This window comes from Ovis aries, chromosome 2 (assembly GCF_016772045.2).
Source record: "Ovis aries strain OAR_USU_Benz2616 breed Rambouillet chromosome 2, ARS-UI_Ramb_v3.0, whole genome shotgun sequence".
NCBI classification, from domain to species: domain Eukaryota; kingdom Metazoa; phylum Chordata; class Mammalia; order Artiodactyla; family Bovidae; genus Ovis; species Ovis aries.
The window spans coordinates 242,069,423-242,088,705 of NC_056055.1; the positions used below are offsets into that span (position 1 = coordinate 242,069,423).

The 19,283-nt window shown below is 44.9% G+C and overlaps 1 protein-coding gene across 5 annotated transcripts in view; it reads right to left on the reverse strand.

Moving 5' to 3' along the window:
* Nucleotides 1–4,255: 4,255 nt before the first annotated feature.
* NCMAP (non-compact myelin associated protein) overlaps nucleotides 4,256–19,283 on the reverse strand; it is a 51,607-nt gene continuing 36,579 nt past the window's right edge. For all 5 annotated transcript variants that reach the window (XM_027965517.3, XM_042244560.2, XM_060411453.1 and 2 more), the window contains exons 2-4: nucleotides 16,507–16,597; nucleotides 12,165–12,249; nucleotides 4,256–7,802 (exon numbers count right to left, since the gene is read on the reverse strand). In XM_027965517.3, coding sequence (XP_027821318.1) covers nucleotides 7,661–7,802; nucleotides 12,165–12,249; nucleotides 16,507–16,588 — 309 coding nt within the window. In that variant the 5' untranslated portion in view covers nucleotides 16,589–16,597 and the 3' untranslated portion in view covers nucleotides 4,256–7,660. The remainder of the gene's footprint in view (nucleotides 7,803–12,164; nucleotides 12,250–16,506; nucleotides 16,598–19,283) is intronic.

The following is a 19,283-nucleotide window of genomic DNA, read 5'->3' on the forward strand; positions in this document are numbered from 1 at the left end:
AACACCTTCCATGGCTTCGCATTGCCTTTAAGACAGCGAAGCCCTGAAGATCCTTCATCCTGGAACCTCTCTTCTCTTTTCCTCACCCATCTCCCACTAATTCCCTGAACACCTGCTCAGCTGCAGTTTCTTTCTCTTGGAGGACTTTCCTCTTCGTCTCTTCCTCTCCTCCTACCCTCCCCTGCTGACTCCCACTCAGTCTTTCTCTCTTCACATAGATGTTTCAACCGAGGAAACTTCTTCCCTATGTGCCAACCTCTGGGCTGAGCTAGGTGCCAGACAAGAGGCTTCCATAACACCCTGAACTTCCTTCTATCACGAGAATAATTGTTCCATATTGCAGGTGTTTGTTTAATTGTCTTTCTTGCTACACAGGAAGTTCGGTGATGTCAGGGGCCCCATCTATCCCACCCTCTTTGTCTCTCCAGGGCCTGTGAATGTGAGCCACAGAGAAGGAATAGGTGAACTCAACCCTCTTCTGGAATCTGAGAGCGGTGATGGCTGCCCAACTCTGTGAAAATACCAAAACCCACTGAAGTGCATACTTTAAAAGGGTGAACTAGATGGAACGCAATTTATATATATATATATATATATATATATATAGAGTTAGTTTTTTAAAAGGCAAGCCATAAGATGACAGAGGACTTATATCCAGAACAGATGTACAACTCCAGCAACTCAATGATAAAAAAGGAAACAACCAAATACAAACAATGGATGGACAAATGGAAAGGCAACTTTGTAAAAGAGGAAATCCAATGAAATTGAAATGGCCAGTAAACATGAAAGTGATCAGTTCCGCTCATCATCAGGGAATGCAAGTTAAAACCGTACTGACATGTTGATACATGGCAGAAACCAACACACTGTTGTAAAGCAGTTATCCTCCAATTAAAAATAAACAGGTTAAAAAGCACAACGAGGGACTTCCCTGGTGATCCAGTGATTAAGACTCTGCTCTTCCAATGAGTGGGATTAGGGGCATGGGGCTAAAATCCCACATGTTGCATGGTAAGGCCAAAAAAAAAAAAAAAAGAAAAAAAAGAAAAAAAATTAAACTTAATTTTTGTCACATGATGAAATACTACCACAATGAGAACTGATGCTCTTCAACTACAGGTGACAGGATGAACACGTATTATAAACACCATGCTGTGCAAAACAAGCCAGAAACAAGAGTCTACACTATAATCCTACTTACAGACACAGGTGTTCTCTGGTGGTACAGGTAGGATAGTGGGTACAGGATAGTGGGTATAGGATAGTGGGTATAGGATAGTGGGTACCCCTTGCGGGAGGTGAGTAGGGTGGGAGGTGCTAGGTACTTTACTTCTTCATTTGCATGTCAGTTACACAAGTGTGCTCAATTTGTGAACATTTTTTGAGCTGCATACACACATCGTATGTGTGTGTGGGGGATATTTCCGTTAAAAAATTTAAAAAAAAAAACCTACCTATTCTTCCATGTACTTTTAAAATACTCCCTCAATAGCATTCAAAAAGTCACACAGTCTCTGGGTTAAGAGGAATTGATGGTAACTAAACCTCCTCTATGATCTCATAGCCGTGTGGGATCCTTTGATCCCACACCTGGAAGCATCTGCATGGAAAGAGTGAGAGCTTTGGGGACCTGGGTTCTAGTGCCAGCCACTTCCCATGTGGGTGGCCATAGACAAGTCCCCCACAGCCACACGGTACTTAGCCACAAGCAGCAGGAAGTGACTCTTGATTTAAGCAGAAAAAGGAGTCAGGTAGTTGCCAGAATTCCTAGAAGGCCAGAAGCAGGCTCAGAGGCATAATGCCCAGCATAACGCTTAAAATTACACTACAGAACCAGTCGGGCACAGATCCCATGGCTGTGGTGGTCAGGTAGAGCTCACACAGCCAGCTCCAGTGGGCACTGGGGCTGGACTCCAGGATGCCCCCTGGGACTTTCCTGGTGGTCCAGTTGTTGAGAATCTGCCTGTTCAGGGCATTCTATGCAGGGAACATGGGTTCGATCTCCCTTCTGGGAACTAAGATTCCACATGCCTTGGGCCAGCTAAGCCCATGTACCACAAATACCAAAGCCTGTGCACCTAGGGTCTATGCTCTGCAACAAAAGAAACCACAAGGAGAAGCCCACGCATCGCAATGAAAAGGAGCTCCTGATCGCTGCAACTAGAGAAAGCCCACATACAGCAACGAAGACCCAGCACAGCCAAAACTAAAATTAATTAATCAATAAAACAAAGAAAAAAAGAAAATGCCTGCTGTGGCGGCTTGAATCCCCGACATGGCTGCCCCTGTGTAGGGTGCCAGCACCTGCCACCAGAGCAGATTCTGCACAGTTCCTATCCCTTGATGCTGCCAGCTCTAGATCCGAAGTCCACGGCAGGAGCGTCTGATTAGCAGAGCCTAGGTCATGTGACCTCCCCCTAGCTGCAAGGGACTCCGAGAAAATGAGCGTCTGGCCTTTCGAGCTTTTACATCAAGAGGTGGCCTGATGCCTCTTTTTAAGTAGACGATTTCCCAAACATAAGAATGGCCACTGTTGGTGCTCAGAGTAGCCTGCCCCAAGCTACACCACAATGGCATCTTAAGGTTGCTTGAGAAACAGCTGGTGGAAAAAAAAAAAATGATGCTTATAAAAACCTAACAGCCCTTTCTCTCCTTAATAGTGGGAAATAAATCTCCTATGTGAAGGTGTCCTCCCTGTACCAGGAAGAGAGAGAGCATCCTTATCAGCAGAGTTAGGGAATTCAAGACTAACAAGACTGCATAAACAAATGTCACTTCTTCACTCCTCTGTTACTCTAAGCCCAAGCCTCTTTGTTTCATTCTTGTTGCTGTTGTTTAGTCGCTCAGTCACATCTCATGTCTGACTCTTTCGAGACCCCATGGACTGTAGCCCACCATGCTCCTCTGTCCATGGGATTTTCCAGGTTAAGAATACTGGAGTGGGTTGCCATTTTCTTATCCAGGGGATCTTCCTGACCCAGGGTTCAAACCAGGGTCTCCTGCATTGCAGGCAGACTCTTTATCATCTGAGCCACCAAGGAATCCCCTCACGATGAACCAAAAATGATATTGCATAAACATCCTGCTTTGTTCCATTCAGAGGTCTCATTTCTGACCTCTGTGCATATGAATTAACCTTTTTCTCCTGTTAATCTGTCTTGTGTCGATTTAATCATTAGACCAGCCAAATGAACTCAACATCACCCAAAGGACAAATGTCAATGATATTGAGACTGTTCACCTCAGCTTAGGACTTGAATTCATGTGCAGGGGCTCAAATCCAGCCAAAATCCATGATCTTCCAACTGAGATCACACACCTGGTTTTAGGACTTAAAGAAGCTCAGGTTCTTGATGTCTCATGGCAGAAAGAATTCAATTAGAGCCAAAGTAACAGGTGAGAAGTAGATTTATTTAGAGAGAGAGGAACAGATTCCACACAGAGGATGTGAGATGTGAGTCATCTCAGAAGGCTAGAGTGGCATCAAAATACGGTGTGGCTAGCTTTTATGGGCTGGGTAACTTCATAGGCTAACGTGTGGAAGAAGTGTTCCAGCTGTTTGGGGGAAGGGGTGGAGATTTCCAGGAATTGGACCATCGACCACTTTTTGACCTTTAAAGTCTGCCTGGGAATTGTCGTGGCACCTTTGAGTGTGTCATTTAGCTTGCTGATGTGTTATAATGAATGCACACTGAGGTTCCAGGTTTAGTGGAAGTTGACAAATCCACCATCTTGAACCTATTTCGTTCTGATAAGTTTACCTCGTGTCCTTGGACTATACTGTTCTTTTAAAGGTTGTGCCCTGCCCCCTTCCTTCCTGTTTCACTTGCACCTGTTTCCTCATCCAAAAAATAGAAATAATGCTCACCCTTTGCATGGGAGCTGTAATGGCTAAAGGAGCTAGTGGGTAGAGGGGACTCATCCTATGCCTGGCACACAGAAGAGTTTAATTCACGATAAACATCATGATTGGTGATTTGGGTTCCATTCTAATGTCTCCTCCACTCCTAGCGGTCTCCAGACTTTGGCATCTCAGCCTACTGCGAAATGGAATTCCTTTGTAATATTTAATGAAGTTAACAAGTTTTCTGGCTCACAGAACAGTCCATCTTTTCCACCATCCTTTAGAACTGAGAGTGCAATGTTTGAAACAGCTCTGGCCTTCCCTCAGGATCCTGTTTACACTGTCAAGGAGAGGAAGTTTCCAGAAAAGGCATTTGTTAGCTCCGAATTGAAATCAACTCAACAAATATTTGATTTAAACATTTTTTTATTTTTAGAGATGTAAGCATTTAATATCTTTCATTGATTCAGTGGCCAAATAAGGCACCATCTGCTCAGTGCGGAAAGGCACCTGTCAGAAATAAAATGCAACTGTGTTGCAAGATGCCTGTCTCAGGAGACCAGCGGCAGCCTCCCTGAGAGCAGGCACCATGCTTACTGTGTGTAAGGACGTTTCTTGAGTTCATCAGTGAAAACCAAAACACAACAATTCCTTTTCCTTTGCCTCCCCTTCGCCTCTCTACCTTCCTTTTCCATTTCCAAGCTTTCATTTATACTAGAGGAATATGCTTTTCTTTCTTGGAAGATTCCACTGTGGGCAGAAGAGTTTGGTTTTAGAGCTGGTTTTCTTGTTCAGCTGCTAAGTCGTGTCTGACCCTCTGCAGCTTCATAGACTGCAGCACACAGCCCTTCACTGTCTCCCGGCGTTTGCTCAGATTCATGTCCATTGAGTCAGTGATGCCATTCAGCCATCTCATCGTCTGAGGTCCCCTTCTCTTCCCTTCAATCTTCCCCAGCATCAGGGTCTTTTCCAGTGAATCAGCTCTTCACATCAGGTGGTCAAAGTACTGGAGTTTCAGCCTCAGCATCAGTCCTTCCAATGAACACCCAGCACTGAGCTCCTTCAGAATGGACTGGTTGGATCTCCTTGCAGTCCAAGGACTCTCAAGAGTCTTCTCCAACACCACAGTTCGAAAGAATCAGTTCTTTGGTGCTTAGCCTTCTTTATGGTCCAACTTTTTTTTTTTTTTTTTTTAAGCAAAATGCTTTGGGGAAACATATCTGTGTGGGCTTGAGCCTTAAATGGCTTTGCCCTGCTTTGAGGCATCTCATGCCTTGCTCCTTGAGACTAAGTGGTAGGGGGAATGAAGCAGGACTCCTTAGAGCTTGGATGGACTTGGAAAAGGCCCCCTTGGGTACAGAAGCCCAAAGAAGCTACCAAAGTGAATATACTCCACTTTTGTTGTGGAAGCTAGACCCTGACCTCCACTCAGACACGTGAATAAGCCTGTCCTCCTCTTGTTGAGCTCACAGAAGAATCCACATTCTTTGAGCCAGGATGTTAGGGAAGAATGTGACACAGCACAAAAATGGACGTTGGAGTCAAAGAGAACTGGATCTGAGTCTTGTCTTTGCAACTTTAGCTGTGAGGCTTTCGGCAAGTACTTTTTCTCTTTGAGTTTGAAATTCTCAATGGCAAATGGAAAAAATAATATCTCCCAGGGTAACTGGGAAAGATAAATCCCAGGAGAAAAACTTACATGAAAGCTCCTTGCAAAGTGTCTGGTGGATATTTAAACACAGGATGGAGAAGAGATGTCTGGGAAGAAAGAATTTGCCAGTGTTTTTCCAGACATATTCTTGTGTGTCTGTGTGTGTATGTATGTGTGTCTGTGTCTGTTTGGCCACATGGCCCTCAGGGATTGTAGTTCTCTGACCAGGGATCAAACCTATGCCCCCCTGCACTGGGAGAGTGAAGTATTAACCACTGGACTGCCAGGAAAGCCCCTCTCCAGACACACTGAAGTGAGCATTTTTATAGTGGGATGACAGGAGCTCTATAGTCTTCCTACCTCCAAGATCCTCAGTTTTCCCTCAAAAGGGATATCTGGCTACAAGGAGAGACTCCTAGAATTTAAGATTAAATGTCAGAGTGTGTCACTTTCTGTAACAGAATACAGATTTATTACCTTGTTTCCAAGATGTTGTCAATTATAAAATGTACAATTGGTTAAAAAACAGCTTTTTGAGAGGGAAAAAAATACAACTTTGTTAATGGACCCATCAATTTTAAAACATATTCTGACTTCAGAATCATTAAAATGGGAACAAGTGTATGTCTTGCAATGGAAGAAATTCATGATAATAATGGTGGTTCCCATTTGGAAAGCATCTGTTGGGTGCCAGGCACCACCTGAGTGGCTTGTTATAGTCACCCAGTGGGGCAGACATTATTCCACTTCATGTTAGGAAACAGAATAGGGAGGAGTCAAATCACTCTCCCAAGGTCTCACGACCAGGAAGTGGGGCTTAGAAAACAGGTCACTTTAATCCCAAATTCTTTCCCTTTTCAACTCTTCTCCAGGCTAAGGAGTCAAAGAGGTAAGTTCTGTCCAGGGGAATGGTTTGTGAATACGGTACTTTGAATATATCCAGAATCTTTGTAAAGTGACAAGGAAGGGTAGCTGCTACTGCTGCTAAGTCGCTTCAGTCGTGTCCGACTCTGTGCGACCCCACAGACGGCAGCCCACCAGGCTCCCCTATCCCTGGGATTCTCCAGGCAAGAATACTGGAATGGGTTGCCATTTCTTTCTCCAATGTATGAAAGTGAAAAGTCAAAGTGAAGTCACTCAGTTGTGTCCGACTCTTAGCGACCCCACAGACTGCAGCCTACCAGGCTTCTCCGTCCATGGGATTTTCGAGGCAAGAGTACTGGAGTGGGGTGCCATTGCCTTCTCCAAGGAAGGGTAGTGGTAACATAAATAGAGTTGTAATCTAATCAGTCTCTAAATACCTGACCTTGGAAGGAAGGTGGTAACTGGAGAGTGAGGACTGCTCAGAATCCAGATAGAGGGAAGCCAAGAAATGAGCCCGAGTCCAGGTTAACCCAGCCACACCACCCCCTGGGGTGGGAAGGGCCCTCACCCTGGCCAGTCTCCAGGCTCATTCTTGGCGTGGACACTCCAATACGCTTTCATCCCAGAGGCCATTCTTCCCGTGTTTTCCTAAGGTCATCCTGTGTCCTTGACTTTGACTCTTTACTAAAGATGTAGAGTAGACACCTTTGGAGAATTCAGTTTTTTCTATAACCTTTCTTAAAGATGGAGAAATATGCAGATCAGGTGTCAGAAGCTAGCTAGCGTTCATTTAGTCCTAGAACAAGTTATATTTGAACAAGTTAAGTTTTGGTTAGTTAGTCCCAGTTAGTTCCCCTGTGCCTGATTACGGGATCAAGTATTTTGGGCTGCAAAGCTATGGATAGGGCCCTTCCTCTGATATGACCTCAGCAGACACTCTCAGGAGCACGCCCTGACTCCTGACTCCTAATTAGAAGAGGCCTGGGCTATCTGCTTGCCTGCCTACCTGTCTGTCCGTCTAGCTGTTGCGTTTAGAGGAGACAGCTAAACCCACATCAGTGGATTCCCAATGTTAGCAGAGCTTTTAGGAAGGGTGGTGGCAGGGATATGGATGAAGCTGGGCTGGGGCCTGGCAAGATGGGGCTGGGGGTCGCCAGAAGCATAAGGGATGGAGTAAGGGATGCCCCCCTCAACCTGATCAGAAGGGACTCATCGTGAAGCTGCCAGAGGAAAAATGTGCTTCTCGGTCTTGACCGAAGGCTCTTTGGACAGTGGCCGAGACAACGCTAGCGTGGGAGTCACCGAGTCTCCATGTGGACATCAACAGGGCTGAAGGTCACCGTTGCAGGCTGTTGGCTGCTATTGCTGTTTGCGCCCAGGGCAGAAGGGGAAGCTGGCTTGGGGCCCTTGGGTTCCAGCTCCCGTCTCGTCCTCATTTTCCTGTAATGAGATACCCACACAGGGCTGAATCTTCCTCGTTGTGTGCCCTGTGGAACAGGCTGTGTAACCACAGCTCCAGCAAGGAGATTAATGTAGATACTGATACTGAATATAGTTTCCTGTGCTATACAGTAGGACCTTGTTGTTTACCTATTTTATATACAGTATCTGCTAACACCAAACTGCTAATTTATTCCTCTCCCCCAACCCCCACCTTTTCCCTTTGGTAACCATACGTTTGTTTTTTATGTCTGTGAGTCTGTTTCACTTTTATCTTATTTACTTATTTCATTTTTGGCTACACTGCCAAAAAGAATCCCTGACCAGGGATCAGATGGGCACATCCTGCATTGGAAGTGTGGCGTCTTAGCTACACTTAGGGAAAGCCTCTGTTTCTGTTTTATAAATAAGTTCATTTGTATCAGATTTTAGATCCCATATGCAAGTGATGTGTGTGTTAGTCATTCAGTCGTGTCCAACTCTTTGTGACCCCATGGACTGTAGCCCGCCAGGCTCCTCTGTCCATGGGATTAGCCAGGCAAGAATACTGCATTGGATTGCCATTCCCTTCTCCAGAGGATCTTCCTGACCCAGGGATCAAACTCTGGTCTCCTGCATTGCAAGCAGATTCTTTACCATTTGAGCTACAGGGAAGTCCTTATATAAATGATATCATGTGATATTTGTCTCTTTCTGACTTACTTCACTTAGTAAGATAACCTCTAGGTGCATTCATGTCCTGCAAATAGCATTATTCCATTCTTTTTCGTGGATGGGTATGTTCCATTCTGTGCGCATACCATATCTTCCTCATCCATTCATCTGCTGCTGGACATTTAGGCTGTTTGCATGTCTCGCTGTTGTTAAGTAGCGCTGCTATGAACATTGGGGCACATGTGTCTTTTTGAAGTATGGTTTTTCTCTGGATATATGCCCAGGAGTGGAACTGCTAGTTCATATGAACATCAGCCCTGAATACTCATTAGAAGGACTGATGCTAAAGCTGAAACTCCAATAGTTTGGCCCCTTGATGTGAAGAACTGACTCATTGGAAAAGACCCTGATGCTGGGAAAGACTGAAGGCAGGAGGAGAAAGGGATGACAGAGGATGAGATGGTTGGATGTTCAATGGACATGAGTTTGAGCAAGGTCCAGGAGTTCGTGGTGGACAGGGAAGCCTGGTGTGCTGCAGTCTGTGGGGTCGCAAATGATTGGACATGACTGAGCGACTGAACTGAACAGATGGAAATGGCAACCCACTCTAGTTTTCTTGCCTGGAGAATCCCATGGACAGAGGAGCCTGGTGGGCTATAGTTCATGGGGTTACAAAGAGCTGGACACAACTGAAGCAACTTAGCACTCATGCATGGTTACTCTCACTTTAAGATTTTAAAGAAACCTCCATACTGTTCTCCACAGTGGCTGCACCATTTGCATTCCCACCCACAGTGTAGGAGGGTTCCCTTTTCTCCACACCATCTCTAGCATGTATTATTTGCAGATTAAAAAATTTTTTTTTCTAAAAAGTATATGTGTATTTTTTCATTCCGCACACTGAACATGTTTCTCTTGTCTAATTTAATCTATGCAGAGTTTAACTTCAGAGAAGGCGATGGCACCCCACTCCAGTACTCTTGCCTGGAAAATCCCATGGACAGAGGAGCCTGGTGGGCTGCAGTCCATGGGGTCGCGAAGAGTCGGACATGACTGAGTGACTTCACTTTCACTTTTCACTTTCCTGCATTGGAGAAGGAAATGGCAACCCACTCCAGTGTTCTTGCCTGGAGAATCCCAGGGACGGGGGAGCCTGGTGGGCTGCCCTCTATGGGGTTGCACAGAGTCGGACACGACTGAAGCAACTTAGCAGCAGCAGCAGAGTTTAACTTACAGTGCCTGAAGGAAGCAACACCACGTGGTGCTGGGCCACCACATTTTTAAAGGGAAATTGCTATTTTTCCTTAAAAGTACTTTTAATTAAAGATATTCAAAAATACAAATGGGACCACTAAACTATAATGATCAGTATGAGGTGATACCTCATTATAGGTGGGTTTTTTTCCTTCACATTTTTATTGGAATATAGTTGTCTTACAATATTGTGTTAATTTTAGCTGTACAGCAAAGTGAATCAGCTATATATATATACATATACCCACTCTCTTCTAGATTCTTTTCCCATATAGGTCATTACAGGGTACTGAGCACAGCTCTCTATGCTATACAGTGGGGTTTTATTAATTATCTCTTTTATATAGAATAGTATTTATGTCAACCCCAATCTTCCAATTTGTCCCTCTCTCCTTACTAACTGCCAATCCTAAGTATATTTAACACATCTGTAACTCGACCTCATTATAGCTTCGATTTGCATTTCTCTAATATTCAGTCATGTTGAGTGTGGCCATCTGTGTGTTTTCTTTGGAGCAATGCCTATTTAGAGACATTTCCACTCTAAAGATGATAAAATCAAGGCATGGAGAGCTTCCGTAACTTGACTGCTTTTGACAGACTTAAGACCAAATCCAGGTGTCTCAGTTCCCAGCTCAGGCATCATTGTAAATAGGATGGGCTGAGCGGAGCCTCCATCTCAATTTTAACCTAGAAAGGGGCTCAGAGTTCCAGCAATGATAGAGAGGAATGATAGGTAGGCCGTAGGGTTGGATGCAACTTGGTTTGAAATATACCCAAATTGTAAATATTTTTTAACATATGAAATATTATTATTATTATTATATGTGTACTGGTGGGAATACTTTCTCTGAAACAAGATGCATGAGTTCGAATCCCAACTCTATCAACTAGGGTTGAGTAAACTTGGACATGTCATTTAATCTTCCCCTGCCTGTTTCAAACGTATACAACTGGGGATATAGAATACCCACTTTCTGACACTGTTATGAAGACTAACTGAGTTAACACATGTAAAGAGCTTAGAATTGTCCCAGCACATAGTAAACTTCCCTGGTGGCTCAGCTGGTAAAGAATCCGCCTGCAATACAGGAGACCTGGGTTCAATTCCTGGGCTGGGAAGATCCCCTGGAGAAGGAAGGTTACCCACTCCAGTATTCTGACCTGGAGAATTCTATCAAGTGTATAGTCCATGGGGTCACAAAGAGTTGGACACAACTGAGCGACTTTCACTTATAGTAAGAGATCAATATATGTTAGCTACCTTTACAAATAACATTGTCATTATAAAAACAATGCAGATATCAAGACGCACACCCCCTGACTGTGCAAAAGCCAACCTACCAACTAACCTACTAGCAATTCCATTATGCAGACATACTGGTTGTTAATACCTTGCTGTGTATTATTTGAACTTTTCCTGGGTGTGTGTGTGCAACCCATGTATATGATCATGATATACCTACTGCCTTGCAAATTTTGACAATATGTTGTAAACAGTTTTTCTCATCAATAAATGCATTTCTACAAAATCTTTTTGTTCTTTTAATGGCTTCTAGGTCTTCTATGATGTAATTGAATGCAGTTTTTTTATTTTGATTTCTTCCCTCAAAAGAACAACCTTCTAGCAAAGTTGTGACTAGAGGTGATAACACAACATTTATTCTTTTTGCAATCAATCTATATTATTTCCTCTTATTTGATGCCAGAAAATAGGTATGTACATTTCAGTGTTTGTCACACCAAGTACTTACATGGGCCACTCAGTATAACCTCACAGAGGGCTCTCCAACAGAATGGGATTGAAACACCACTTTACTATCTGTAAATTACACATGAGTTTATCACAGAGCTCAAGATCATTATCATGGGACTTCCCTGGCGGTCCAGTGGTTAAGACTCTATGCTCCCAATGCAGGAGGCACGGGTTTGATCCCTGGTTAGGCTAAGATCATGTATGTCATACAGGGTGGCCAAAAAAAAAAAAAAAAAGGTCATTATCATCATTGTATATCGAAAATACTTCTCCAAATATAAAAATCTACGGTCACTGTGAAGTTCTTCCAGTAGTGAAAGTGAAAGTGAAGTCGCCCAGTTATGTCTGACTTTGCAACCCCATGGACTGTAGCCTACCAAGCTCCTCCATCCATGGAATTTTCCAGGCAAGAGTACTGGAGTGGGTTGCCATTTCCTTCTCCAGGGGATCTTCCTGACCCAGGGATCGAACCTGGGTCTCCCACATCACAGGCAGATGCTTTACCGTCCAAGCCCCCAGGCAAGTTTATTCTTCCAGTAGACTAAACATCAAAAAAGGACCCACAAAAGGTAAGAGCATTTGAAAATGGACTCAAAGATACTCCTGTGCACATAACAGGCAACTACAAACATTAGCTTCCATTCATTCTAGCATCACTGAAGGGACCAGATGGTTCTAAAGCCCAGGGCATCCCGTACCTGTTGTACATCTTCAGTAAGATCAGAACCACGGTGAAGATGATGATGACAACCACCACAACGGCAGCAATGATGGCTCCAGAACCTACGAGGAAGAGAGGAGTGGACATGCCAGTGTGCAGTGAAAGTGTTAGTTGCTCACTCGTGTGCAGCTCTTGGTGACCCCATGGACTGTAGCGCACCAGGGAATTTCCAGGCAGGAATACTGGAGTGGGTAGCCATTCCCTTCTCCAGAGGATCTTCTCGACCCAAGGATGGAGCCTGGGTCTCCAGCATGGCAGGCAGAGTCTCTACAGTCTGAACCACTAGGGAAGCCCAGGCTAGTGTGCAAACGGAGTCCAAAGAAGGATTCAGAAGATGGGAGCGGGACCCACATGGCGGCACCCTGCACCCTCCCTGGGTCAAGGAGAGGAGAGAACGCCACACTCACTGCTGGAACACTCACTGCGGACCCCAGGGGAGAATCGCTCTAGAGCAGCAGAGCACCTCTACCCGCTGTGTGTGTGAGGGCCCTCAGCACACTACCAGCCAGAATTCTGCCGAAGGTCCAGTCCCGCTTTTATCATCCCCAACATACTTCAAACTGCTTGCATGAAAAAAACATCCTTGCTTCTTTTTGATAATACAAGAGTAATATGCAATTTTTGTATATTTATATATATATTTGACTGTACCATATGGCATGTAGGATCTTAGTTCCCTGGCCAGGGATTGAATCCATGCTTTTGCATTCAAAGTGTGAAGTCTTAACCACTGGACTGCCAGAGAAGCCCCTGTAGATAATTTGGTAATATAAACAAACACAAGCCAAAAAGAAGGGGAGGATAAGACCTCCTTGCCCCGAGAACCACTGAGAGTCTACATATGTATACATTCACCAATATGATCATATTTTTGCATATATACATATTAAATATCCATACCTTTTGAATAATTTAATAATCCTATGTCTAAAAATCTATCTTAAGAAAATATTTATAAAAATGGAAAAATATGTATTTGATAAAAATGGAACCATGTTCCATAAACTGGTTTATAACAAAATATCCTGATTATATTGCTATACAGGTATATGTTTTTCTTCATGACTTTTGAAGGCTGTATAGTACTCCGTTGTTTGGCTGGCCATAATTTATTTGCCAATTCTTTACTGAGGATATTTATGTTGCATTCAATTTTACACTATTAAAAACAAGGCTATAATGAATGTCCTTGTAGCTTAATATCTCAGATTCTACTTTCAATATCAGCACCCAGTCCTAATGTCAATTTCTAATTTTAGGTTCAAGATCAATATCTTTGCCAGAATTGATATTGAAAGTATCAACAATCATAAGAAAACGTCACACTTTAAACCAATCTATTCGATTTTGGATAATTGATCATAGGCAGTAATCCCCAATAAAGAAAAAGCTGTATAAATGAAAATGCTTATTACATTCTGAATATTCTAAATATGCAAAAGGTTAAAAAGATATGGTATACTTATCCCTTGAAGTATTATACAGTAATTAAAATAATGATTATGAAGACTCTGGTACATGGAACACTTATGATTTAAAAGTGGAAAATAGAATATGATACTATACACATACCCACGTATACATATATACACATTATATTGCAACCATTAAAATATGTACACACAAACATAACGTTAAGCAAAAGAAGTCAGATACAAAACATACAGATACATGATTCCATGTATACAAAGTTAAAAACCAGGGTAGAATTAATCTACAGTGGTAGAAATTAGTAAAATGTGGGTTCCCTTGAGTGGGCGGCGGCTAATGCTTGCACGGAGCACTGGAACTTCCTGGACACTGACGGCGGTCTGCTCCTTCATCTGGGTGCTGGTTACACAGCTGTGTGCACTCTGTGGAAATTCATCCAGCTGTTTCGATGTATGTAATGCTTTTATCGGAGAAGGCAATGGCACCCCACTCCAGTACTCTTGCCTCGAAAATCCCATGGACAGAGAAGCCTGGTGGGCTGCAGTCCATGGGGTTGCAAAGAGTTGGACATGACTGAGCGACTTCACTTTCACTTTTCACTTTCATGCACTGGAGAAGGTAGTGGCAACCCACTCCAGTGTTCTTGCCTGGAGAATCCCAGGGACGGGGTAGCCTGGTGGGCTGCCATCTATGGGGTTGCACAGAGTTGGACACGACTGAAGCGACTTAGCAGCAGCAATGCTTTTATAAAAAGTTTACTTTTGGACTTTCTTCCTGAAAGTCTAGTGGTTAAGACTCTGCGCTTCCAGTGCAGGGGGCACAGGTTTGGTCCCTGGTCAAGGAATTAGGATCCCGCATGCCTCCCACACCATGGCCAAAAAAAAGTTTACTTAAACAAAAAAAAGACCTGTGCAATTATTCATAGGAAGAAAGACTGGGAGGGACAAAAGGAGGGGGTGGGAAATCCATCACGGAGTTTTCCTTTCCTTCCTGGGGAGTCCAGTGGGTTTTTCAACCAGTGTCTGGATAATTCTTTGTCATGGGGACAAAACACCTCTGCACTGTAGGGTGTTTGGCAGTATCCCTGGCTTATACTCACTAGATACCAGGAGCACTTTTCCCCACACACCCCCAGTTGGAATAACCAAATATGTCTTCAGGCATTGCCAAATATCCCTGGTGGTAGAGTTGTCAGATATAATATAGGATACCCATGTATATTAGAATATCTGATAAATAATGACAAATTTCAAAATGCATCTGAAATATTACACCATATATCCATTATTCTAAAAATCTATTAATTGTTTATCTTATATTCAAATTTAATTGGTAACTTGTACTTTTATTTGTTCATTTTGGCAATTCTATTTAGGGGGCAAAATTGCCCGGTTGAGAACCATGAAACAGTATTATTCCCACCTTGCTGACAGTAATTCTATCTGCTTTGCATTTCCCTTTAGAACTGTTTTGAGACATTCCTCAGCAGGCCTCTGTAGGTCTCTGCACCCAGCAAAGAGCAGGCTAACACATGAGACCCCGTCCCAAGAGTGACTCTCTCTGGGTCTCCATGTAAGAGACACACCCTGCCACGAATCCAGCTCCCTGCCAGTACCACAGTCTGGAGCCGATTATCACTGCTCATCACTCATCACTGCCCCATGTGTGCTGGGAGGCCTGTTCCATCCTCAGAGGTATGAACCAAAGAGAGGGGCTTCCCAGGTGGCGATAGTGGTAAAGACTCTGCCTGCCAATGCAGGAGATGAAAGAGATGTGGGTTCAATCCCTGGGCCGGGAAGACCCCCTGGAGGAGGGCATGGCGACCCACTCCAGCATTCTTGCCTGGAGAATCCCATGGACAGAGGAGCCTGGCAGAATACAGTCCACAGGGTGGAAAAGAGTCAGACATGAGAGAAATGACTTAGCATACACGCACATACAAAGTGGACCCAAACTCCACCTAATACAATCAGTTGGTTTTCTGAAGAGTGGTCCTCACTTTTCTCCTTCTGGGGGCCTCTTGTTCCTGGCAAAGGTCTCTCCAGGACTAGCTCTTCCCACCTACATCCATTGACTTCTTTGTAAATTGACAGGATGTTTTTGCTTTCCAAAGAAAATATGAAAGTAGTTGCATTTTAAGGTGACTCGTAAGGACCTTTTAAAAGGCCTTTTAAAAGTCATTTTAAGGTGACTTGTAAGGGCCTTTAAAAACATTTTTTTTTTTTAAAATTTGGCTGCATTACGTCTTAGTTGTGGCATATGAGCTTAGGTTGCCCCATGGCATGTGGAATCTTAGTTCTCTGACCAGGGACTGGACCCCATTACCTGCATTGGAAGGTGGATTTTTAAGCACTGGACCACCAGGAAAGTCCCATGCAGGGCTATCTTACAAGAGATTCAAATTCCCACTGCCCTCTAAGCCCCCAAACTCCATAATGAAAATAAAAGTAATAGTAGTAATAATAATACTCATTAAGTACTTAGGTGGGCTTCCCTGGTGGCTCAGGGGTAAAGAATCTGCCTGCCAATGCAGGAGACTTGGGTTTGATCCTTGGGTCAGAAAGATTCCCTGGGGAAGGAAAGGGCAATCCACTACAGTATTCTTGACTGGGAAATCCCATGGACAGAGAAGCCTGGCAGGCTATGGTCCACAGGGTCACAAAAGAGTCAGACATGAGTTAGCAAGTAAACAACCACAGCAACACAGATGATGAAACAAGCCGAGAGCAGTGAAGTCATGTGCTCAGGTTCATGCAGTTGGCAAACGGCATTATTGAGACCCAAGCACTTTGTCTGCAGAGGCCACGCTCTTGACCTTGACACCAGGAGCTGAAGACAGACCCTGTCCCGCCCTCGATCCCCTGGCCGCCAAGCCCAGTTGACCTTACTCTTGTACAGAAAGTCTTCTCCTCTGGTGGTCATGTTCAGTGAGAAGATGGTGTTACCCCCCAAAGGGGTGGCTGTGGTCATCTCGATGTGCTGAAAGGGAAGATGAAATTTTGGTTAAAACCAGTTATTTTATAATCCCTGTGTGATGCCTCTTTTGGTCTTCATCTGGGTGACTGGAGGAAATATTTAAGCATGTAGTTTCTCTTCAGTCAGTTCAGCTCAGTTGCTCAGTTGCGTTCGACTCTTTGCGACCCCATGGACTGCAGCGCGCCAGGCCTCCCTGTCCATCACCAACTCCCGGAGTTTACTCAAACTCATGCCCATTGAGTTGGTGATGCCATCCAACCATCTCATCCTCTGTCATCCCCTTTTCCCCCCACCTTCAATATTTCCCAGCATAAGGGTCTTTTCAGATGAGTCAGCTCTTCGCATCAGGTGGCCAAAGTATTGGAGTTTCAGCTTCAGCATCAGTCCTTCCAATGAATATTCAGGACTGATTTCCTTTAGGATGGACTGGTTGGATCTCCTTGCAGTCCAAGAGACTCTCAAGAGTCTTCTCCAACACCACAGTTCAAAAGCATCAATTCTTCGGCGCTCAGCTTTCTTTATAGTCCAGCTCTCACATCCATACATGACTACTGGAAAAACCATAGCCTTGACTAGACAGACCTTTGGTGGCAAGTTTCTCCTGGCAGCAAGTAAACATCAGGCCTTTTACTATATACTATGGGGGGTCCACGGAGAAGGCAATGGCAACCCACTCCAGTACTCTTGCCTGGAAAATCCCATGGACAGAGGAATCTGGTAGGCCGCAGTCCATGGGGTCGCTAAGAGTCAGACACGGCTGAACGACTTCATTTTCACTTTTCATTTTCATGCACTGGAGAAGGAAATAGCAACCCACTCCAGGGCTCTTGCCTGGAGAATCCCAGGGACAGAGGAGCCTGGTGGGCTGCTGTCTATGGGGTCACACAGAGTCGGACACGACTGACGCGACTTAGCAACAGCAGCAGCAGCATGGGAGTTCCAACTCATTGGAAAAGACCCTGATGCTGGGAAAGATTGAAGACAAAAAGAGAAGCTGGCAGAGGATGATATGGTTGGATAGCAACACCGATTTAATGGATCTGAACACGAGCAAACTCTGGGAAATAGTGGAGGACAGGGAAGGCTGGTGTTCTGCAGTCCATGCGGCTGCAAACAGTTGGACACAACTTGGCAACTGAACAATGAACAATGGGGAGTTAAAAATAAGGTTTGACATTTTTAAAGATTCCATTTTTCAAAGCAGTTTCAATTCATTCAACAATATTTATTCAACTCCTCCTGACTATGTTTCACACCGAGTATCTAAATTGATCTTCTAGAAAATGTGTGAGGAAGGTTATTGTTGCCATTTTACTGATGAAACTGAAGCCCCCCAGTACCACATGGAGCCCCAAGTTACCCAGGAGAACTGAACCCAGGGCACCTATTGCCCGTGCTAGTGAGACTTTGACCACCCTACGACAGTGCCTGAAATGCTGTTCCTGGTTTCAAAATCTTTACAATATAAGATGGGGGTGTGGGGAAGCAGCTAAAAAAACTAGCTATGCTATATGATTATTAAGCAGTCAGTGAGATGAGCTATTGGCTTGTGAAGAGTGACTTCAAGAAGATTAATCTGAATGGGTCTTGAAAGATGGGTGTGGTTTGGGCTGGGGGTGGGGCGAGAGGCAACTGAAGTTGCGCAAAACTCTCCAAGCAAAGAAGGCGTCTTCTTTGCACAAGGCTGCCGTAGGTGCCCTCATATGTGACATCTGTCAACTCATTTAATGCTCTCAATCACTGCATTTTGCTGCTGGGAAGCTAACTGAGGCTCGGTGTGGCTGAGTGACTCGACCACAGTCCCCCAGCTAGGGAGATGTGGAACTTGGCCCAAAGGCCAACTCCTTGCCTCCAGAAGCTCACATTCTGGTGAGAGAGACCCTAGGTTTGATCATGGCATTCCCAGGCTCAAAAAACAAGTCATCTCCCCTGTACCCACACCTGAATGTCTGGCAGTGAAAGCCCTTCACTGGCTGTTTCCAACCTCCTTTTCAGCCTCTTGGCTCCCCACACCAACCTCTGTCAAATTGTTGGGACAATGGGCCACTCCGTCCTCCCACGTCACTCCTGGTCTTTGCTGTCTCTGAGCTGCGGCCCCAGGCTGTGGCTCCCCCCAGGTCCCCTACCTGTGCCAGCTCGTGATGGAAACAGGGGCCAGCACCCCTTCCATTGGGGTCACCTGCAGCCAGGCTGGTGGCTCTGGAGGCGACGACCTGTTCCTAGCCAGCCCTCCCATTCTCAACTGCATAATGACCCCGTGTGGCCGGGCCTGCTGATCCACAGGATGGGCTCTGCCTTCACCGTCTCCGCCCCTCCTTTAAGCCTTGAAGTCCTGCCTCAGTCACAGACCCAAGCCCCACTTTGTCTGTCCCTTCCTCCCCTGAACCAGATCCTCAGGACTTGGATGACTCAGGCTCCCTGAAGGAGCCCTCTGCAGCACTGTCTGACATCGCCACACTGGCCAGCCTTCTGGCCTGGCTGAACTTCCTGTCTCCCGACCACCTTAGACAGGCCTGGGTTGCCAGCCATGCTCTGCTGCCCACTCCCCTTCCAAAAGGAACCTTCCAGATTCAGCCCAGTCACCTCCAGGAAGACTTCCCGCCAGACGGAATCAACCCCTCTGCCCTCTGCTCTCCCACAGCAGCACTTGGCAAAGCTGCACCGCAATGGCCTGTGCCTGGCAGCCAAC